The sequence below is a fragment of the Muscardinus avellanarius genome, assembly GCF_963383645.1.
Source record: "Muscardinus avellanarius genome assembly, chromosome: 1".
NCBI lineage: Eukaryota > Metazoa > Chordata > Mammalia > Rodentia > Gliridae > Muscardinus > Muscardinus avellanarius.
Genome location: NC_137786.1, coordinates 81,736,472 through 81,760,918, shown reverse-complemented (window position 1 = coordinate 81,760,918; position 24,447 = coordinate 81,736,472). Strand labels below are relative to the sequence as shown.

The window sequence follows — 24,447 nt, the reverse complement described above, 5'->3', positions numbered from 1 at the left end:
CGCCCATTATTTTATTTTTTATTTGGAAACAGGGTCTCACAAAGTTGCTGAGAGCCTTGCTAAGTCACCAAGACTGATCTTGAATCTGCGATTTGCCTGCCTCAGCCTCCCAAGTACTGAGATTATAGGCAAGCATCACCATGCCTGGCTTGCCAAATGGTTTTTTTTTTAACATCAATATCATGAATTACAAACACTTAAATACAATTTTTTATCTTCAAATTTTATTTAAGGAAACAGATTGTGCCTTGTTGAAACATTAAAGAAGAAATTATTTTCTTGAATAATCAAGGAGCCGTATACTACAACTGTGTGGCTGTCAACAGGTTTCTTAGTAGGCAACCATAGCAATTAAGACTAGTGAAATTCAAGGGAGGAACAGATCTGATTCTATGTCTGCAGATGTTCCTATGAGTTAGAAAACTTCACTTTTTTCCCTTGTGGAGCAATTTCTTTAAAATCCATCTTTTATTTATTTTACAAATTAAAAATCCCATCCCCACATCCTTACATTGCTCCAGGCCTGTGATACAAGCACAAAAAGATGTCTACCCATGTAGCAAAATACTAAAGTGTTTAAATAAAGAAAAACAACTGTTAGGTAAAAGATATTCTATACTAATCCTGTTTTAACAAACTATAAAGGCCTAGACAGCCAGATAAGATATTTAAATCTCAGATTCCTTAGCTGTTCATGTAATACAAGGAAAGATAGCCCCTACTTCCGGGGCCCTAAGACCCTCCCTACCCATCCCAGCTCTGTTTCACACCTTGAGGAGCTTTGTACACACATATAAACATCCAAACTCTATCCACTCTCTTCTCCCTTCTTTTCCTCCCCCCAAAATAGTCACTTCTCAACCACCTCTCAGGCCTAGAGGTACACACACTAGCAACGCAGTCCACCTCCAGAAGGACAGACCCAGGACCGGGGTTTGCATAGGCCAGTAGCCAGAGAATTCTGGGAAACTGAGTTTGGGTTGACAGTCATAGCACTGTCCAAAAGAACTATCTGTGTTGATGGAAATGTTCTATAATACCCACACCATCCAATATAGTAACTACTATCTATGTGTAGTTATCGAACACCTGAAATTTGAGTAGAGTGCTTAAGGTATGGAATGTTATTTTCTTTCAATTGATTTAAATGTAAACAGCCACATGTCATTGGATGATGCAGGTCTAGAAGGGGATGCTACCAGCTCCCAGTGGACTCATCTCCTTTGTTTGCAATATAACTGCACAGGACCATCAGGTGCTCTCCCTGCCCAGTCCTGAGGAGAGTACCACAAAGCTCTTTATCCCTGACTCTTAAACACAAGATTGTCAATGCCCCTTTCTCTCTATCATCTTCATCCATATTCTTACAAATGCCATTATTTCTTCCACTCATGGTCTCAGGTGCACCCAACTATTCAAGAATCTAAGAACAGATCATTCTGATCATATCAAGACTTGAGTTGGACAGAAACCACCATGTCTTTCTACCGACCCTAACCAATCCCCAGTCTTTACAATGCCTCTAACGCTAACTACAATTTTAAGTGACAGGAGAAGAGAAACAAGAAGAAAGAACAGAAAGTGAGTGATGGAAGTTGGGAAGACTGATCCTGAGTAGTTCAGGCTCAGAATCCTGGAATGAGGAGCCAAGAGGCCTGATGCTCTCAAAGAGAACCAGCCTCCTTTCCAAATGGAACCACACATCCAACCAATGAAACTGAACCATTTTTTCTCCTCTGGTTCCCTAGGTATTGCACAAATATGCACAAGTCTTGGCCAAATTAAGATTTTTGCAAGCTATTACAATATTATTACTGGGTGAATAACAGCCACTTCTATTTGATAAAAATCAGTATATTAAGTTTCTTCTTTTAGCCAGATTAGTTAGATGCAGAATGAAATTTCTAGAGTCATCTGTGGAGACAACATTTCAATATGAACATACATAGTGAATATTCTGGTACAATGGGAACAGTAATCAATAATTATCTAGGAGACTGATGAAAAATTTCAAAGTGCTCACATTTAATGTGCAGTTTTAATTTTAATCTCTCATGATCAGATTTGTCTGTTAAAAGAAGTCAGTGTTTGAAGGGTTGGAAAGATGATTCAAAGTCAGTGAATTCTTAAATGATACAGCTCCACAGTATTCTCCAGGTACCTTACAGTTGCAATATTATAGAATAGGTGCTATGTGTTAAGTGAGCCTCAAAGTGACCACAAGAGGCCAGATGTGGTGTCACACTCCTGTAATCCCAGTGTTTGGGAGGCTGAGTTAGGAGGATAGCAGGTCCAAGGCCAGTGTTGGCAACCTAGTGAAACTCTGTTTTAAAATAAAGAATAGGCTGGGCGTGGTGGCGCACGCTTGTAATCCCCGCGCTTGGGAGGCGGAGACAGGAGGATCGCGCAGGTTCGAAGCCAGCCGCGCTGGCGTAAGAGACCCTGTTTCAGAAATATAAAATAGGTCTGGGAGTGTAGCCCGGAGGTAGCAGGAACCCCAGTACCACCAAAAAAAAAAAAAAAAAGAATAAAAAGGGCTGAAGGTATAGCTCAGAGGTAGAACCTCCCCTGGGCTCAACCCCCAGTACCAGAAAGAAAATGACCATAAGACCCCCCAAACTGCCAATGCAATTGAGCAGGCTAACCCTAGCTCCCCACATATCCAACAGGAAGCTAAATAATTCCTCTGAATACATTTGAACTACAACAAGCTTAGGGTATGAAATCTTACTGAAGCACTCAAAGAGAAAGAAAAGCCATTCTTTTCAACTAGAATATGGAAATAAAAGATAACTCTGGGGCCCCCAATTCAGGTCGCCAGGTTCATTCAGCTATAAGAGAGATCACTATTAACTTGGAACATCACAGGTATAAGAAAACATACTTTTGATATGAATGAGAATAAAATGCCACCACATGAAAAGTTCCAAAATATTAGACAATAAAAGAAGTTTCATTTGAAGCCGGGTGTGGTGGCTCACGCTTGTAATCCCAGCATTCAGGGGGCTGAGACCTGAGGATCAGGGTTCACAGAGAGCCTCAGCTACTTAGTGAGGCCCTCTACAACTCAGTAAAAATAGTGCAGGGGGTGTAGCTCAGAGGTCGAATGCTCCTGGGTTCCAAAAGTTTCATTTGAAAAGAAAAGTGTATTAAGTTTACTCTGATAAAACCTTTGTTGCTTATTCTCATTTTATTCCTCAAGATTAAGACTAATCAGGCCTGCAAGAACTAAAGCTCTAACTGACGCTTCAGAATATATCCAAAGAGGCAGCCTCGCTGGGTGTAGTGGGACACACCTATAATCTCAGTACTTGGGAGGATAATACAGGAGGATTGCAAGCTTGAGGCCAGTGCACAGTAATTTAGAGAGACCCTATTTCAAAATAAATAAAATAGGGTTGGGGTGTACCTCAGTGATAAAGCACCCCTGGATTCAATCCCAAGTACTAAAGGGGGGATCCAGCCTGACAAATGACTTTATATGCAACAAGAATTTTTCACTTACCACTCCTCCAAAATACTTTCCTATGTAGAAGTCATCAAGGCTGTGTAGCTCAAGATACGTGGCTCCTAGTTCCTTAGCAAGTTGGATTCCTTCAGTTGTACTAACACAACTCCCTCTGTCTGAGGTACACAATGGGCATGTACAAGGTAATTCTTCTGGAAAAAAAAAATTGAGTTTCAAAACAAAGAACTTTGTAAGTAAACAGGAAAAAAAGAAGGAAGGAAAGAAGGAAGGAAGGAAAGGGAGTGCAGAGACAATGAGGACATCAAACAACAAATTAAGAGCTCATACCAGGCCACTGTCCACTCGGCTCTAAATAAGAGGTGTCAGTGATAGTGGAAAGAGCCCTAAGGAAACAAGCACTGACTACAAGGAGAATAAATAGCGTTTCACGAAACAGAAGCACCTAAAAATAGACAAATGAATGTTACCAAAGCTTGCACAGTAACTAGACCAAGCCAGGCGTGGTGGCGCACGCTCGTAAACCCAGCATTTGGGAGGCTGAGACTGGAGGATCGTGGTTCACAGACAGCCTCAGCTACATAGTGAGAACCTCTGCAACTCAGTGAGACCCTGTTTCAAAATAACGAATAAAAATTAGGGCAGGGGATGTAGCTCAGAGGTCGAATGCCACTGGGTTCCATCCCCATACCTGCACAAAAAACAAACAAACAAACAGGCAAAACAACTTGAACATTGATATTTTTAGGCCAGTAGAAATAATCCAAATTTAACAACTAGATTGTCTATAAAACAATGGGTTGAGCCGTGCGTGGTGGCACACCCTTGTGATCCCAGCATTCACGAGGCTGAGACCAGAGGATCGCGGTTTGCGGACATCCTCAGCTACTTAGCAAGACCCTTCACAACTCAGTGAGACCCTGTTTCAAAATTAGAAAGACTAAAAAAAAAAAAAAACAGGGGTGGGGTTGTAGCTGGGAGGTAGAATGCCCTTGGTTCCATCCTCAGTACCTAAAAACAAACAAAAAAAACAAACAAACAAAAAAAAACAATGGGTTGGATAGTTTTTGTAATAAACATAAAATATATAAATATAATCACCAAGTTTGAATAAACCTTAAACTTTTAAAGAAACTCTCAATTTGACCTGATTTTCAAAGCTGTAAACTTCCACTCTTTGTAAATTTCATATGAATACATTCTTATTAATTCAGATATTTCAATCACTGGACTCGAAAGCTTTCAACCTTAGAGGCCAAATTAAATCACCTTTTATCATTTAAGATTAAAAAAAAAGTAAAACTGAAGGAATAAGTCTTTACTAACAAAAAGTGAACAGTCTCAAGATCCGCAGTGACACCACATGAAGATTTATGGCTGGCAAGGTGTGGCACTCTATAAAAAACACGCTCTACTTATGCTAAAAATATATGTCCAACTCCATTTTTATCCTCACTTCGTTCCACAACCACACAAGATATGTCACTGTTTAAAAGGCAGTCAAGTCAAAGGGAGGTAAACTCGTTTCTAGAAATGCACGTTGTTGCAGGCTGGCTTCTCTGGGAAGCCGACTCAGAGGGGGAGAGCGGTGTGGAGAGGCTCACTGGGGAGTTGACCTTGGGAACAACCCTTCTCAGGAGTGAAAGCTGTGGGAGTGAGTAGAGGAAACACTCGAATGCCAACGTTGTCTCACAGCAGAGACCGTAGCTCATCGCAGGGGGCTTCTGGAGCTTAGCAGGCCTTTTAGAGCTGCTCCACCTTTGGGTAAAGGCAGCTGGGCCTTTGCCTTCTGCCCATAAATGAGCCAGTAACGGGACTATATCCATGGAGGGGTACAAGTTGGGCAAGGGATCTGGCATCAGTAGAGAAAAATACCTGGAAAGGGACTCAGCCTGTGCCATCAGCCAACAAGCCTGGTAACTGAAGGAGTGAGCACCGTGGCCTGAAAGAGATGTGAGCAACTCCCCCAGCCACACAGCAAACTCCCTCTCTATGTACTGCATGCAGATGGAGCACATCTACCTATGGGTGGGCTGTATACGCATGATACTTAGTGCACATGCGCACCATGCATGTACCCATGGAGTGTGCGCTTATGCACACACATCCACACATAGACACACAAGAGTAAGATCATTTTAGTGTTGCTGAAAGCATTCTGGAGCTCTAAACCACCTCCTGTTCCTATTCATTCTCTCCCTTTCCCTCTCCTCTCCTCTCCTCTCCTGTTCCTATTCATTCTCTCCCTCTCCCTCTCCCTCTCCCTCTCCCTTTCCCTCTCTCTCTTTTGTGTACTGGGGGTGGAACCCAAAGGCTTTCTACCTCTGGGCTATACTCCCAGACCTATTTTTATACTTTATTTGAAAACAGGGTCTCACTAAGTTGCTGAGAGCCTCACTAAGTAGCTGAGGCTGGCTTCGAACCTGTGCGATCCTCCTGTCTCAGCCTCCCAAGCGCGGGGATTACAAGCGTGCACCACCACACCCGGCCTGTTCCTATCCCCATTCTACAAGGAAGGAAACTGTGGCTCCGAGAGGTTCTATAACTTGTTCACATCTCCTTGTGAGTCAGAGATGGAGAAACAATAAAACTGTTACATGTTCCACCTGATAAATAAAAGAGACAACAAAAAATAGGAAAAGAATTTAGTTGGAGTAAAAAAATGACTGATCCCAAAGATGATGTAATTTAAAAATTAAGCCTTGGCTCTTTCATTAATCTGGGTTTTTCTTTTTGCTTTTACTAAAATCATCTTAGATTTAAAGTTTTCAAGAATTCTGTCTACCTAAAACACACACACACACACACTGGTATTTCACATTCTGTACAATGCCCTTATAAATAGCACTTTTGACTTTCTGAAGACAGTGGCTTTCTTATGTCTACTTTCTTATGTCTACAAAGGTCTCCTTATGTTGATGGAATGGGTGGATTGGCAGATCTTTGTTTTTTTCTTTCCTTTTTTTTTTTTTTTGCAGTACCGGGGATGGAACCCATCCCCGTTACTTCAAAAAAAATACCAAAATTTGGTATTTTTACCAAAATTGGCTGGGAGTTGGCTGATGGTACCGCAAAAAAAAAAAAAAAAAAAAAAAAAAAAAAAAAAAAAAAAAAAAAAAAACCCAGAGGTATTCTACCTCTGAGCTACACCCCCAGCCCTATTTTTTTTTATTCTTTATTGTGAAACAGGGTCTCATTGAGTTGCAAAGGGCCTAAGTAGCTGAGGCCGCAAATTGGGATCCTCCAGTCTCAGCCTCCCGAATGCTGGGATTACAAAACAAAGTGAACTTAATTCAAAATAACAAAAAACAATTTGAGGAGAAAATATGACTAATTTTAGGTTTAAGCCAGCTGCATGGGGTTTTCCATTGTATGTAGCTGTCTTAAGTATCTCATTGAGAACACATCCTGAGAAAGCTCTTCCTTATAGTTAACCCTTCTTTCTTCCCTATGACACTTAAGACTATGTGTGAGTGTGTGTGTGTGTGTGTGTGTGTGTGTGTGTGTGTGTGCGCACGCACGTGCGTGTGTGACTGGGGATTGAATCTCGGGGCATTGTACCTGTAAGCTACACCTTTAGCCCTATTTTACTTTTATTTTGAAATAGGGTCTCACTAGGTTGATGAGAGTCTCACCATTTGCTGAGGATGTCCTCAAACCTGCAATCTTCCTGTCTCAGCCTCCTGAGTACTGAGATTAAATGTGTGCACCACCATGCCTTGCTAAAACATTTTTAAATTAATTTACCTAGTCATTATATACCATATTATGCTGTATCCATTGCTACTTAGCCACCTTCCTTTTACCTGGAGTTTAAAATATTATTCTTGCTTTTTGGTTTGTTTTTGCAGTGCTAAGGTTTGAATCCAGGGCCTCACACATGCTAGGCAAGCACTTTTCTACTACCTCTATTCTGGGCCCTAAAATATTATTTCTTAAAACCTTCCTCATAGGCTTTTGTTCCTAATTATTTTGTGATTCTCTTCTGAGTTACTCCTATATTCCTCCATATTAATCAGCCATATAATCTAAGATTCTAAGTAAAAGTTTGACTTGAGTTGTTTAGAGCAGGTAAATCAACACAAATAAGTCGGATTAAATAAGTTTACTTTAAGCATTTTATCAGGAATAATCAGAGGACTCAAAATAATTTTTAAATTGTAGTGTCTCAGAGTGGCTCTGAGAACCAGAGTGATATTCTTTTAGCAAATGGCATGCTTTTTTTCTTACATGTTATCTTTTACGATTTTATCACAAAACGTTTACTTTTTAAAGCAAACACAATATAACTCTAGCATTCAAATGAATGGCATCTCTTTCTAATAGTGTAGCTTTGGGAACTCGCAGGGTGATTCTTACAATGTTGCTACTGCTTGAAACTTTCAGAAATTCTTTATCAAAAATTCAAAGCTGTGGGGGGGGGGGTGCACACTTGTAATCCCAACATTTGGGAGGCTGAGACCGGAGGATCATGGTTCAAGGACAGCCTTGGCTACTTAGTGATGCCCTTTGCAACTCAGTGAGACCTGGTTTCAAAATAAAGAATAAAAAATAGGGCTGGGAGTAAGCTCAGAGCTCAGAGGTAGAATGTCCCTGGATTCCATCCCCAGTACCGAAAAAAAAAAAAAAAAAAAAAAATTAGGCCCAGAAAAGTACCAGGCTCTAGCAGAGCTTCAAAAATAATTGAAAGACAGGATGCCCACATTCGGGAGCTTGAGGCTATAAATACATCCTAGGCACATTATAGAAAAAAAAATCTCTTTTAAAGATAGATTTAATATTTAGTAAAAGCCAAAATTTTACTCAGAGCTAAGGATAAAAAAGACATCCACATAGTTAAGCTTGTCAGAAACATACATACAAAAAAAAGAGAGAGAGAAATAAGAATGATTATATTTGCTGAACAAGTTCTAAAGACAATTTTAAGAGAATCACCAGGAGAATACCCAGCAGTTTCAGGGGGAGCGGGGCGATAAAGGTCCTTGAGTTGAATAGCCAGATTTAGCCCTGTAATTGCTTTGTAATCACATTTTATATGGTAAATTAGTTTCATCTTGTTAGTGACATTGATTTTTTTCACTTAGACTATTCATACAGCCACTCATTCACTCATTGAACAAGTGTTTATTGCACACCTACCACACATTAAGCACTAGGGATATAAAGATAGAAAGATAAAGGAAACCCAGTCATCTGGGCCAAGATAGACATGACTGCAAACAATTGCAGCATAATATAGAAAATACTAACATAAAAGTGTACAAAGTTACCATGGGAATAGAAGAAAGGGCACTGACTCTGCCTGGGGGGGATAAGGGAAGGAGTCACAGAAAAGGCAATGATTTAAAGGATAAGTATAAAATTGCTAGGCAGCATGGCCGGGCATGGTGGTGGTGGGGCTCTGGGGGGCATATGTAGAGGTCTGGGTGTGAGGACAAGAGAGGAGACATTCAATTCCAGTTTCATGATGGCAAGCTAAGCCCACACCAATCTTCCTTCCTTGCCAAACTACAGAAATGATTAAATGAAAGGCTGGAGGAGGAAAAGAAAGGAAGGAAAGGAGGGAGGAAAAGAAGAAGGAAGGACAGGATATATAACAATACTAAAAAATTAAAGAGAAGATCTCCTCAGCCCCCAAACTAGGAGTTCCTGACAGAGAAAGGCAGATAGCACAGGGCTAAAGGAACACAGAGCACGGACCCCACAGCGCTGCCGCAGCATAACAGGCACACCCACCCGCCGCCACACACACAAGCGAAGCAAGAAGCAGGAGGTACCCAAGGCCACAAGGGGGCAATGAACTGGAGCACACCAGCAGGAGCAGATAGGCCAACGATTCTACCTGCACTCCACCTCTGCCCCAGCCCCCAGACAGCAGGTGGGCAGAGAAAGGCATCAATCCAGTGGGAAAAATAAACTGAAAAACTAGGAAAATTAAGAATTACCCAACATTGGAGAAGCATCCATACCGTGTAACAAAATCTCACCAAATGCAAAGGCTTAGAATAGAACCAGACACTATTTCAATCAAAACACAGTTATTAAGTACAGCTAGTTATACTGAGTCTTCAAAATAAATGGCGCATCCTTAAGACAGGAACAAAAAGTATGAAAATCCAATTAAAGATCTTGAAAATGAAAAGCTGTTGAAATAAAAAATAATAATGAAGCAGAACAGACCCAGAAAAATTATTGTTTGTACTGGGAGAGGGAAAAAAGGCCAAAGAGAAATGCAAGACAAAGAAACAGAGGATGGGGACAAAAGAGAGACATATGAACACGGCAGAGACAGAAGCATAGGCATCAGCCTAATCAGAATCCTGAAAATAAACTGAATAGAAAAAAATAGAGGAATGGTGAAATCTGAAGAGGTCAGAAAGGCGAGACTCTCCCAGACCTAACGAGAAGCATTACATTCTTCATGCAGTTAAGCGTGACTAGTGCATAAGACACAATTGCACTCTGCAAGACTCTAGAAGTAGACGGAAGGCAGATCATGAAAGATCTTGTATTCCAGTTAAGGATTTTTACAATACAAAGTTATTAAGGTAAGACACAAAGGCTAGATTGGAATGAGGGTATCACTGGGAACCTATGATTTTAAAAAATATATAGAATCCCTGGCTCTAGCCATTGAAAAGATCTGGAAACAATGATGCCTACAGCAAGGAAACCCTTAGATATAGCTTCTAAATATTATTCAGCCAAGCAGAGTGGCACATGCCTGCAGTCCCAGTACTTGGGAGGCTGAGACAGGAGGATCACAGGTTCAAGGCTAGCCTCAGCAACCTAGCATGGCCCTCCGCAACTTAGTGAGACCCTGTTTCCAAATAAAAAGTAAAATAAGGCTGAGGGTACAGCTCAGAAGTAGAACATCCATGGGGTCAACCCCAATACCACAATAAAAATAAATAAATAAATAAATAAATATCATTATTCACTAAAAGGAACCAGAGCTCCCTGGGAAACAGCTCAATTCCAGGGCTGAAACTGCAAAGTCTAAACTAAGGTGAGCCTTAAATGTCTTATGCCAGAAAACAAGAAAGAGCTTCAAAACTGATGGGAACTAGCCTTAAAAAGGCTCCCAGCCAGCATGGGGTAATGTGAACATCAGAAAGAATCATCAAAAGAGATTATAAAAATGTTGTATTGGAAAACCAAATTCATGAATCATAATCATTCTTTTAAAAAAAAGGCATGGGACAGAGAGAAGGGAATGGCTTTATTTACAGAAGAATTTCAACTAGTCATTGTAGAAGAAATGATAGAAAATCACTCTTTTGTAAGCACACTTATGACAACTGAAAGAACTAGGCAAAATAATGAGCCCCGATTTTTTTAAATGTCAATGTCATGAAAGACACTCTCTCTTCCACCCTCCCTCCAAAAAAGCTCACGCTGGGGAAGAGTTCTGGAAATAAAGAGACTAGAGCGTCAAGACAGATAAATGCAAAGTACAATTTGTATCCCAGATTGGAAAAACACAGCTATAAAGCACAGGACTGGAACTGGGAAAATGTAAATATGAATTATATTTTAAATAATATAATATCTAAGAATGGTGCTCCAGGACTGTAATCCTAGTTTTGGGGAGGCTGAAACAGAAGAATCACAGGTTCAAGGACAGCCTCAACAATATAGTGAGACCTCAGCAATCTAGAGATTCTATTTCCAAACAAAAATTTTTAAAAGGGCCAGGGGTAGAGTTCAGAGGTAAAATGCCTCTGAGTTCAGTCTCCAGTACAATAATAATATGTTCATTTTTTAAAGGGGTTCTTTTTTTTTTTTTTTTTTTTTCTTTTTGGAACTGGGGACCTAACCCAAAGCACCACACCTGCAAAGCAGGCACTTTGCCACTGAGCTACATCCCGGCCCCATGTTAATTTTTCTGAGAGATGATTTTATTATGGTAACAGGAGACTGGCCTTTTTCTTAGATGACACATTCTGAATTAGGAGTGAAGAAATCTGTGACGTTTACAATTTAGTTTCAAATGGTTCAGACAAAAATAAGTGTGTGTGTATGTGTGCATGTGCATGCATGCATGTGTGCGTGTGTGTGTATGTGCATGCACATGTATATTTACAAATTCTGGGGTTCAATGTCCTATTTCTGTCAACTAACCTTCTTATGTTTGAAACTCTGCATAATGAGAGTTAGCAAAGAAGGAAGTTCCTAAAGAATCTGAAGCCTTGAGTTTCTGATTTGACTTGTATTCTAGCATGATTATTCTGAAAGAATTTATTTCAGAAAAAGCTAAACCAAGAACAGAAGGTCAGGGGCCAGTTTACCATGAAGCTAACAAAGCTTACACTTCAAGGACTTCTTTTGGTGGTTCCTTTCCAAAGCCCTCGGAGGAACATGAACAATATGTTCTTTCGTATGACCATATGCTTTTATAAACATTTGCAAAATAAGATACTTTAACTATATTTGGTTAAGACTACTGCCTCTTTTCACTCTAATGCAATGGACCTTGTTGTGAGGCAACTCTGGAGTAATTGTGGGCATCCTGGGAATGCTCCTAAGGGGAAATGTGACTTCAGGTTTAGTGAGTTATTAATTGTGGTTTGTAGATAGAGTTTTCTTGTTTTGTTTTGTTTGCAGAAATGAGGACTAAGCCCAAGGGGCTCTACCACTGAGCTACATCCCCAATGCTTTTTTTTTTTTTTTTTGAGAAAAGCTCTCATTAAGTTGCCAGGCCAGTCTCAAAGTTGCAACGCACCTGCCTCTGCCTCTCACATTGCTGGGATGACGGCCACGCTCCACCGTGCCCAGCTGCAGACTCTGACAGTTATGTGATAACTGTCCTAGTGTAGGGATGACTTTCAGGAGTGCTTCTGCCACCCACAGAGCAGACTAATTTGGCATCAGATACTAGAATGCTGAGCTGAAATATGAACGCAACAGAAACTCTGGTGCCTGGGCCAGAAAGATGGGGAGAATGAAGGAACATGCTGGAAGAAAAACTGAGTATCATTCTCTTTTCTCTAGCAAATAACCACAAAGGGATTCAAATGAACAAGCATGTACCATCACACCCAGCTATTATATTATTACTTAAAATACAACCCATATAACAGCTACCTAAAACTCCTGTCCCATGCCCACATCATTATGTGGATAATCTATCCTTCCTCCTGGACAGACCTTTAGGTTGTCCTCCAAAAAAAGCTTTCTAGTGCTCAATGTCAGCAAAAGAACACAATGACTGACCTCTTTCATGATGGTGAAAGAGCTGTTTGTTTGTTTGTTTGTTGTGGTGCTAGGTATCAAACCCAAGGCCTGTGCAAACTAGGCAAAGCTTCACAGCGTCCAAAATATCAAAAAAAATTAAAGATGTGTTAGGCCATTAAATAGAAACATACTTTTAAATGCCTGTGGTATTTGACAGTTCTTTTAGTTTTTTAATTTTTTATTCTTTCTTTTCTCACCCTAAATAAATATTTTCTTCTGTGTATGTGTGTGTGTGTATGAACCTGTAATTGTGGTGCTTTCTTTTCCTCCTGATAAAGGACCTTGAAAATTGTGTAAGTCTGAGGTTCTATAATTTCAATTGTCTTTTAAGGAGGAAAAAAAAAGCCACTACAAAAGATAAATAAATTACAAGGATTTAAAATCTGGGGGAGCCGGGCGTGGTAGCGCACACTTGTAATCCCTGCGCTTGGGAGGCAGAGACAGGAAGATCCCACAGGCTCGAAGCCAGCCGCGCTGGCTTAAGAGACCCTGTTTCCAAAAATAAAAAAGTACAAAATAGGTCTGGGAGTGTAGCCCAGAGGTAGAAGGGCTTCCAGGAACCCCAGTACCACCAAATTAATCAATTAATTCATTCATTCATTTTAAAAAATCCAGGGGAGACAAAAGAGAAAGCAATGAGGTCTTCGTAAAACATAAAATCAAGAGTATGGATGGAGAGGTGAATGGAGATTTTACATCATTCACCAAAACAGGGATCCAGTAGGAGGAGGAGGAGATCTGTGGACATATAGGTCAGGAGACTGGAGCCACAGAATGGACAACCTCATGTGTATCCAGGTACACAGGGGAAGCCAGGACAACCAATTAGCAGGCTTGTGGTCTGGGTAAAAGGCAAGAATAGATGAAGACAAAGGCTGGAGCCCTGGCAAACGGCTTTATGATGTGCTGGTGCTGCTGGGAAGGTGCAGGGGAGCGTGAGGGGACCAGCGAAGAAGACAGAGAAATAGAAGAACCAGGAAAGAAAGAGTAGCTTTGTTAAGCAGAGGGAGAGAGATAGTTGAATGATTTCAAAGACAGAACTGTTACTAGAGTGTATTAAATTTGGCAATCAGAGTCGGGTGTGGTGGCACATGCTTGTATTCTCCGCATTTGAGAGGCTGAGACGGGGAACTGGACAGCCTCAGCTCCTTAGTGAGGCCCTCTGCAACTCAGTGAGACCCGGTTTCAAAATAAAGAATAAAAACTAGGGCAGGGGGTGTAGCTTGGAGGTCGAATGCCCCTGGGTTCCACCCCCAGACCCGCAAAAAATAAAATAAATTTAGCAATCAGGATGTTAAGTGACAGCTTTGAGTGGGAACCTGGTGTAACAGTCAAAGTGAGCCTTGGAACGCTTAAGAATGAACAGGAAGTGGACTCAGGAAGTGTGGATTCTCTTTCAAAAGTCATAAGCAGAAAAGAGAAAGAGAGCAAGAGAGAGTAGAGAGGATGTGGGGTCAAGGGCAGGTCAAGCTTGCTTTATTTGTGTTTACCAATGCTAAACATGTAGCTACCCTATGACCCAGCAATCCCACCCCTAGGGAACAACCTAAGTATCATATAAAGGAGAATGGCTACATAAATTATGGCATATTCATACAGTAGCATAGGATAAAGCAATAAAAAGAGCAATCTACAGATAAGCACAACATACTGTATAATTTCATTTGTATAAAGTCCAAGAATAGATGAAACTAATCTACATAGTTAGAAGGCAGAATAGCAGTTACCTCTGAAGAGAGCTGTTATTACCCAGGAAAGAGGCCTGAGGGAGCCTGCTGGAGTGCTGCAAACCTTGATCTATGTAATGGATGTACAGAGGTACACACGGGAAAATGCATTAAGCTGCAATCTAAGATCAGCAAACTTTAGGTTCTTTCTTTGCTATACCTCACTAAAAAAGTAAAAAAAAAAAAAAAAAAAAAAAATCAATGAAAAAAAAGTAAAAATTAGAGATAGGGTCACTGAGTAAACACCACTAAAGAGACCTGTAAAAGGCCACCAATCTTCAGTTAGCTCTAAGATACTCGGTGATAACATGCTTGGAAGCAGTGGCTGGAACTTCCTGAACCAAACAAGTCGATTGGAGTACAGAAGCCTTTCCTCCAGGAGCTCACTAATTGTAACCTACCTAGAAAGACTGCCCCACATCCCCTCTCCCGCATGGAGGCTTTTTTTTTTTGGGGGGGGGGTACATATGTTTTACATTCCCAGGAAAAGAATACCAGGATTTTCTCTCCTGTATGTTTTTACTTGCTTCTTCATGGTCCATGATGCCAGCTAAGGTTATCAATACAGTGAGACCAACTTGATAGGATGGAAGCAGATTATTTTGCCATTTTTCTAGGTCTTTGAGCTGCATATCAAATCTGGGCTGATCACACCACGCTTGTTCAATCTGCCTGTGAAGTTCACAATTTTCCCAGCTCTTGCCAGCAGTGATTTCAAATTTGTCAATGTAACGGTGCTTTATCATCGCAGTTAGGAACTGGATGATGACTTTGGAACACTTTGGAACAAAGGCATTTGCCTCTGTTCTTGGTATTGTTGATGCTCTTTGGAGCAGCAGCCAGGATATTCGTACGCTCCATTAAGGTGGCAAGGAAAGATGGCGGAGAGAGCTGCCCCATGCCTTTATGTGGATAATCTATCCTTCCTCATGAGCAGACATTCAGGTTGTCAAAAAGAACTTTCTAGCCTCAATGTCAGCCTAGGACCTTTCATATGTCAAAAGTACACAGTTACTGGCTTCTTTCCTTCCTGTGGGAAAGCAGTTTACTTACCTATTGTGGCGCTGTGGATTGAACCCATGGCCTTGTGCATGCTAGCCAAGCACTCTAACACTGAGCTACATGCTCAGGCACCAAAGTGTTTTGTTTATTGTGGAAGAGCTGTTTAAAAGACATAATTGCACCCATCAAAATCACAGCATAAATTTTCTAGCTTCTCTTTTGATGTCATATTACCAAGTCAAGTGATGAAGAGATAGCAGCTGACATTTGAACCCACAGTAATTTAGGTTTTCAAAAAGAACTATTAATCAGTAAACTTAGCTTTAGTTAAGCTTAGAAAGCACCTGCAGGCTCATATAAAAAAGAAAATTAAATACTTACCATTTTGTCTGGTACCAACAGCAGCAATGATTACTGGAACTGAGTTTAATGCTCTTTTTATTACTGGAATATAATTATCCTTTACTTCATGGAACGAAAATTTGTCATTTACGTTGTATTTGATCACAATGATGTCAGCGCCCCCGATTAGATTTCGAGAAGTATACCAATCGCTGTCAAAAATGTCCTAAAGCAAAACATAAACAGCCAACCTTCAGTGTACACATTCTCAAATAAACAATGAAATAAACTGTAACAAAAAAGTTTATATTTTTGCTACACTATTTTTTTAATTCATAGAATTTTTTTTTCTTTTGGTACTGAGGGTGGAACCCAGGGGCTTTTCTACCTCTGGGCTACACTCCCAGCCCTATTTTATTCTTTATTTGGAAAGAGTCTCACTAAGTTGCTGAGAGCCTCACTAAGTAGCTGGGGCTGGCTTTGAACCTGTGTGATCCTCCTGTTTCAGCCTCCCAGTGCTGGGATTACAAGTGTGCATCGCCTCCCGCAGCTAGAAACTTATTTTTAAAAAGGTAACAACATAAAATTTGAAATGCTTGATGCCTGCCAAATGTATTTTTAATTTCATATTGATGGATTGATTGATTGTGGTACTGGGGATTGAATCCAGGGGTATTTTACCTCTGAGCTACACCCCCTTTTATTTTTTGTTTTTGAAACAAGGTGTCACTAAATTGCTGACAGTCTTGCTAAGTTGCTGAGGCTCAGCCTCTCAAGTACAGGCATCTGCCACCACTCCCAGCACAACTTTATTATTATTTGTTTAGCCTAAATAAGTATTACTGGCTAAACAAAGAATTCTTGAGAATTTGATGAAATAAGCAACTTCTTTCAATATCTGTACTTAAGAATAAGCATTTTTTTTGGGGGGTGGTACTGGGGTTCCTCGAAACCCTTCTACCTCTGGGCTACACTTCCAGACCTATTTTATACTTTTTTTTAAATTTGGAAACAAGGTCTCTAAAGCCAGCGCGGGATCCTCCTGTCTCCGCCTCCCAAGTGCGGGGATTACAAGCGTGCGCCACCATGCCCTGCAAGAATAAGCACTTTTAAAAATTATTTTGTTTTTAGTCAGGCGTGGTGGCGCACGCTTGTAATCCCATTACTTGGGAGGCTGAGACAGAAGGATTATAGGTGCACGCTAGCATCAGGTATGTAGTGAGGCCCTCCACAATTTAGTGAGACCCTGTTTCAAAATAAAGAATAAAAATAATGGGGCTGGGGATGTGGCTTGGTGGTAGAATGTCCCTGGGTTCAATCCCTAGTACCACACACAAGAAATAAAAAAATAATAATTTTGTTTTTAATAACCCAATAATTCCAAAAATGTATGAATAATGAAACTTCAAGGAATTTCTTGTGACCCAGTTAGACACTAAAAAAATTTCCATGTTTCAATTCATAATACACTGAATTTATGTTGTTCCATATATTTTATTTCTATGTGAAAAATTTGCATATATTTTTAACTTCATACTCATATTCATATATAGTATATACTATATATACTATATATATATACTATATACACTATATATACTATATATACATACTTCATATTCATATATAGTATAAATATGGAAGTGGGAAAAGTATACCTCCAAAAAAACATACTGCATATTACAATGCATTAACATAGTATATTTTTAATTCATTAATTAGCTCATTTATGTTAGAAATTCAGAATAAATCTTTCTAGTTATGCACTACTTAATATTTGCATTTAGAATTGAGGCCTTAATGCCAGGCGTGGTGGCGCACGCTTGTAATCCCCGTGCTTGGGAGGTTGAAACAGGAGGATCACACAGGTTCAAAGCCAGCCTCAGCTACTTAACGGAGGCTCTCAGCAACTTAGTGAGACCCTGTTTCCAAATAAAATAGGTCTGGGAGTATAGCCCAGAGGTAGAAAGTCCCTGGGTTCCACCCTCAGTACCACCAAAAAAAAAAAAAAAAAATTGCGGCCATAAGAAATTCTGGGCCCTACTCCTTAAAAACTTAGTGCTTTGGTATTTTAAAAATATATTTTTTAATATTTTTAATTCTACCCTTGGGGAACTGAACTCATTTTTTAAATCTGAATTTCTATAATGAAACCACAATTTTATTCTACTTGATTATAGTGCTGGAAATAATACAAGAAAAATATCTTTAGGGAATCTTAATCTGATTGCCAAATATATAAATATTCTTCTCATATCCTAGTTAACCATTAATCATTATTTGTCCTTTCATTTGGCCTTTGGGATGTGTTTCTGGGATGTAATAAAGCTAAGTTAAGAAAATAAGACAGAGAGATATGGTTAACAGGTCCAAAAACCACTGGGCTGTGTACGTTTGCACTTTGAAATATGAGTCCAAAACAGGGTTAATAGTGTTTGAATCAATTAAGATTTATGTGATGAGCTTTCATACTATGATAAGAATTCGAGAGTATTATGCCCTTTTGCAAAAAGCTTCAAAAGTGCCCCCATTTCTACACCCTCCCAACTCACCCATCTCTCATAAGCACACTCATATAACAGGAATTCCAGAATTTTTTGACCGGAATATCCTATTGAAAGTGGAATGGATAGGGCACTTTTAAGGAAGTTAAAACTAACAAAGAAATCAAACTGGACTATCAATACCAAAAGCAAAGCAACGAGTTGTGTTGTTCACCAGTGTACGGGCTGGTGGGTGGGCAGCAACCCAGACACAGCCCAAGAAAATACAAGCACTTCCCAGCAGACTGCTATATTAATTTCCAAATCCCAAACCACAAAACCCATACAGCTCCAACTAGATGTATTGCAATATTCATGCTCAAAGTATCTATCAGTATATATAAGAATAACAAAAAAGAGGCCAAATTCAGAGAACTAGGATCCAAAACTAAACGTAAGTGGGACCAATATTAAGCAACCATTCAACTTAAGAGAATAAATCAAAAGTAATTGCTTTTCACATTCCAAGTAGTTTAAAATCCAGAGTTACTGGAGCGCTATATAGGAAGAAGAGACATTTAAGAAAAAGTGTCATGGAAAAAAAAAATGGTTTGGGGCATCAGGGGCATCATTAACTCTGTGGTATTACAGATATAAGGAATGTAAGTACTCTCATTTGTTGATACATACCAGACCTTCAGACCCTATATCAAAAGACTATGAAGGTCCTATCTCACCACTTTTTATTTTTTAAAAAAAAAAAAGTGGTGCATTTTTGTATAGTACTAGGGATGAACTCAGGGGCATTCTACCTCCGAGATAAACCCCCAGCCCAATTTTATTTTTTACTTGGAAATGGGGCCTTGCTAGTCTACTGAGGCTGTCCTCAAACCTGCAACCCTCCTGTCTCAGCCGCTCAAGTCCTAGGATTACAAGTACATACCACCACGTCTAGCTTTAGAAAATATTTTTGGTAAACAGGAAAAGATCTAGAAATGTGAAATGAAATAATAACAAAAAAGGGGTTGGGTGAGAGATACTAAATAATGCTATATAATTTGAAGCACATTTATTTAAAAAGTGCCAAGTATACACAGCAAGAAGACAAAGAAAGGCTAAGGACCTTCAAAAATTAAGCGGGGAGAAGCAGCACAACATCTCATCCCAATCTTATCCACCGTAGCAACAACACATTTCTTCTCAAGCTATGTCAGAGAGAAAATGCTCCACTGGTTTCTAGATTATGAAGGAAGTAAGATTCTCCCACCTCCTGTAAATCAGTTCCAGGATTTCCTCTGGGGGGTTATGCAACACAAGGCTTGGAGCCACCCTTGGAGAACTGAACTCATTTTTTTTTTAAATCTGAATTTCTACAATGAAACAACAATTTTATTCTACTTGATTGTAGTGCTGCAAATAGAGCCATCTACGAGATGCTAACACTGCTGTCCCAATGAACTAGATTACGATTATCTTGAATGACATAGGGAAACTTTACCTTTGCTTAGTATAAGTAATATATAACATATTAAAGTTAAAATAAACATTTTATTATGTAGACATCAATTATATAGCACCTACTACATGCCCGGCTACTTAGAACTTTATATGTACTATCTCATTTACTTTTCAGTGTAGCTATAGAAAGCAGAGATTTTTATTAGTCTCTAGATGGGTAAATAAGGTTAAGAAAAGGTACATGATTTATGAAAGACACAGAGGCAGAAAGTGGCATTGTGGGATCTGAAACTAGGTTCTTTTTTTTTTTTTTTTTTTTTGGTACTGGGCTTTCTGGAAAACTTTCTACCTCCGGGCTACACTCCCAGACCTATTTTATACTTTTTTTTTATTTGGAAACAGGGTCTCTTATGCCAGCACGGCTGGCTTCGAACCAGCGCGATCCTCCTGTCTCTGCCTCCCAAGCGCGGGGATTACAAGTATGCGCCACCACGCCCGGCTGAAACTAGGTTCTTTTGATATCACAGCCAGTGCTCTATCTACTCTGCTTTATTTAATGTTCTGGTTTGGTACATGTTAATAACACCTGATTAACACAATCAACATCTCTGATGGGCTTTACGTACTGCCAAGAAAAGAAAAGCGCCTCAAAATAAGTAACTTTACAAATATAATCGACTTTGTGGGCAGACCCATTATAAAAAAATGCTGGAATGGTGCCAGCAGAGTCTAACCAAACAAAAAGTTATCAGCATAATAAACAAGAACAATCAGCACGTAGCAAAAACCCAGACTACAGAGGCTTATTCGATGCATTTGGAAGATTTCATTCTATTACACAGAAGGCACAGGATCACAAGCATTTGTTGACTACTAAATTAACAACAGAAGCAGGAAAGGGTTAACAGCCCAACTCAAAAACAGGAAAAGCAACCCTAACATCCTGATTCAGCTTATTTTATTTTCCCTACATTTTTTTTCTCTATTCACCAAATATCTGTTCAACTAACTGCATGTTGATCCAAGAAGTCTTAAAAGACTAAGATCTTTCACAATGCAAGGTTCCAAAGTAGAAGAAATGCTTCATTGCTTGCACAGACTCTAGCTAGTAAGTTCTCCACTGGTGCATCTAATGAAACAGCACCATCCCTGTCATAGCTCAGGGTTGAACAGCATCCCTTACATTGAAATCTGTTTTAAATTTATTTTAGAACATCCACATAACTTTCCTTTAACTGAATATTTATATAGGCAAGTAATCTCTTTCCATACAGTAGAAATTTGCATAAGAATGTTTCCTGAATACATTTTTTTTTTTTTTTTGGTGGTATGGGGGTTCCTGGAAACCCTTCTACCTGTGGGCTATGCTCCCAGACCTATTTTATATATATTTTTTGGAAACAGGGTCTCTTAAGCCACCACGCCGGGCTCCTGAATACATTTTATACACTTGCTTAGGAAGATATGCTAGTTCCCTGAAAGCAGACTTTAAAAAATTCTGTTTAAATGTAAACTCTCACACAATGATACATCTGTATTTTCTTTTTAGACACTAAAGTTTCTTGTTATAAAATGTTATCTTTAGCTGAAAAAGACTTATCTACGGTGTTGGTAAAGAATCAGACATTTTCAAATAAGATTAAATGAAAACATTCAAAATACATTGTTTTGTACTAAAATACTTTTGTGTCAAAGATCAGGGCCTTGGGTTACTCTTTTGGAGACCCCTCCCCCTTATGTGAGGGGAACTTTTCTATCTTATATCTTCCCTTGGCTTAAACTTTCATACTTCTACACTCCCCCCCCCAAAAAAAAATGGGATTCTTTGGATGTTTATTAAAAACAAAAGAATCAGGCTAAAACGTATCATTTCACTACAGTTTCATTCAATTACTACAAATCGTAAAGATTTTTTAAAATTGCAAGCAACATTAGTGATATCGTTTCTGATTTATGAGTCGCTAAAAAGGAATAGCTGATACACGCAAAGTACCTGCATTATTAAATTGAAAATACTTATTAAAAATTTCCCGAGGCAGGCGCGGTGGCGCACGTTTGTAATCCCAGCATTCGGGAAGCTGAGACCAGAGGATCACGGTTCGCAGACAGCCTCAGCTACTTAGCGAGGCACTTCGGAACTCAGTGAGACTCTGTTTCAAAAAATAAAAAGACTAAAAAAATAGGGCTGGCGGGGGGAGGGGTGTAGCTTGGAGGTAGAAGGCCTCTGGGTTCCATCCCAAGTACCGAAAAAAAAAAAAAAAATTCCGAGGCTAAAGGTGCTATAAATGAGTCACTTAAAATTAATTCTCATTCCCTGTCCCCCCCACCCCTTTCCCATCCTATTTCTGAACTGTCCCAGTGAAAAGTATTTTTGCCTGTGTTGAACTATGTGAAGCTTGTATTTATAGCACACTAATATTACCCTCTTCCCCCACGGGGTCGGCATGAAAACATTGCTCTTTGCTAGCGGAACTTGGTGACGGAGTCCCTTGGGGCTGGCACACTGAACTGTCAGCTGTCTACCAAGAGACAACCCACAGTCGCGAAGTGAACCCGAGTGTGCAGCTAAGCGCTCCACATTCCCACGGGGGTTTTTTGGTGTGTGTGTGTGTGTGTGTGTGTGTGTGTGTGTGTGTGTGTGTGTGTTTTAACCTTGCAGGAGTGTTCTGTAATCGGGCTGCCCCCCAGCTCAAAGAGAACCAAAGATTCCCCCAACACGTTAAAAAGAAACAAAAAAAAAAAACTTCACCCAGGCACACACACCACTTTCCGGGAAGTGAGAAAAGGGGGAAAGGAGGGAAGAAAGAAAGAGAGAAGGGAGAGGGAGGGGAGGGAGGGAGAGAGAGAAAGACAGAGACAGAGACTGGGGGGGGGGGGGGCAGAACAGAGAAAAGAAAGGAAGGGAAGGAAGGAAGGAAGAAAGGAAGGAGAGACAGAAAAGCTACTCCAGCCTGGGCGAAAGATAGAAATAAATAGAAAAAAAAGAATGAAAAGAAAAGAAAAAAGAAAGAAAGGAAGAAAGAAGGAGGGAGGGAGTGGGAGGGAGGCAGGAGAGCTGCCGCCGGGCCTCCTCACCCAGACGGGGCAGTCGTGGACCACGAGCTTGACGTTGCCGAACGCGCTGGCCTGGTACTCGGTGAACACGGGCCGCGCCACGGCGCCCGCCGCGTTCAGCAACAAGCTGCTCTCGTCCCCCGAGACCAGCGGGCTCCTGCCCAGGTAGGTGCGGATGAGCCCCGACGGCCGGCTGTCCTGGTGGAACGCGTCGCCCTCGTTCCCCAGCGCCACGATGTGGATGGACCTGCGGGCAGAGGGCGCGGTGAGCGCGGCGGGCGGCGCGCAGACAATGGCAGCCCCGCAGCCCTACCTACATGGTCTCGGATCCCAGCGCGGGCGGCCGCGCGCGGAACCGGCTCCTCGCCGCCTCTACCGCAGTCGGCTCATGCCCGGCGGCCGGGGCGGGCGCCCCCGCGGCTCCGCAGCCCCCGCAGCGCGCCCGCCGCCGCCGCCTCCCCGGGCGCAGAGGGTGCTCCCGGTGCTCCCGCAGCTCCCGGTGCTCCCGCCCCCCCCGCCCGGGCGCACCCCGCCGCCCCCAGAGCCGCGGACCCCGGGACCCCGCGCAAGCCGAGGCCCCCGAGCCCGGCGGCGGCGGCCCGATACAAAGGAGCGGCCGCCGGGCGAGTATAAATTAATCAACCCGGCGCCCGAGCGAGCGCGGAGCGGCCGCCGCCAATCCGCCCGCAGCAAGTTTGCTCAACTAGAGGCTGAAACCCGAGCCGGGAAGGGGCGGGGCGAGAGGCCGCGGCCGGGATGGGGGGGGGGACCCGGCGGCCCGGAGGGCTCGGGCCCGCGGCGCCCGCAGCCCGGTCTCCCGCCCCGCCCCCACCCCCCACACACACGCTCGGCCTGGAGGGAAAGTGTTTTACTGCCGCCTGGTCTTCAGTCAACACGCGCGACAGCTGTTTTCTGAAATCTTACTTGGGAGAAGAAAATAAATAAATAAAGGCAAGATTCATGCTGCTGCAAAACGGTTCTTTGTTCGCACACCCGATTTATTTATTTGCAAGTGTCGCCGGGGGTGGGGGTTATTTACGATCTCAAGCTATGTTTGATTTTTTTTTTTTTTTTACAAAAAAATAGGAAGATTTTAAGTTCTGGGATTTTCTTTTTTAAGTATGATCTTTTAAAAAGGAAGTTACCCTGGTTTACTTGGAGATTTTTCAGTACACATGATGGCTATGTATTTAATAATAACTCACAAACCAACTGAAAAAAAAAAATAAGGCTCGTGCTAATGCAAGGATGCTTTAGATTCTTTTTGCATGACACACTGAAGTAAGGATTGTGCGTGTCCCTAGCGGGCCTCCAACTACTTCCATACCAATGAATGCCAAGACTGCTCATACCAAGGGGCCAGGGCTCGCTCTGGGCTGCTACATAAACATTAAATGCTCACAAGCACTCTGTGTTAGAAGACTTCTAGTTGATCCTTTTATTTATTTCTTTTTCTCTACTTGAGAACTGGGCTGTTTCTTTTCCCCACAGACCTATTTTGAGCGTGTGAAACAGGAGATACTGAGGCAGGGAGTGAAAAGGCAAGGGAGAGGTCTCTGGAAGGCCCACCACTTTGCATTATGGGCTCTTAGTGCTCAGTTGAAGACAGTTTAATTGCTTCTCCTGCTAGATAGGTTAGGAGTCATTCTCTGTGTGACCATTAATTTTTTAAAAAGTT

General features: G+C 41.2%; 1 protein-coding gene across 1 annotated transcript in view; it reads right to left on the bottom strand.

Moving 5' to 3' along the window:
* The window catches only part of RHOBTB3 (Rho related BTB domain containing 3), a gene marked incomplete at both ends in the record, with an annotated part of 69,768 nt that extends 46,609 nt beyond the window's left edge, over window positions 1–23,159 (bottom strand). The window contains 4 exons of the mRNA XM_080707445.1: window positions 3,506–3,660; window positions 15,814–16,000; window positions 22,791–23,016; window positions 23,146–23,159. Of these exons, the coding sequence (XP_080563571.1) occupies window positions 3,506–3,660; window positions 15,814–16,000; window positions 22,791–23,016; window positions 23,146–23,159 (582 nt within the window). The remainder of the gene's footprint in view (window positions 1–3,505; window positions 3,661–15,813; window positions 16,001–22,790; window positions 23,017–23,145) is intronic.
* Window positions 23,160–24,447: the final 1,288 nt, after the last annotated feature.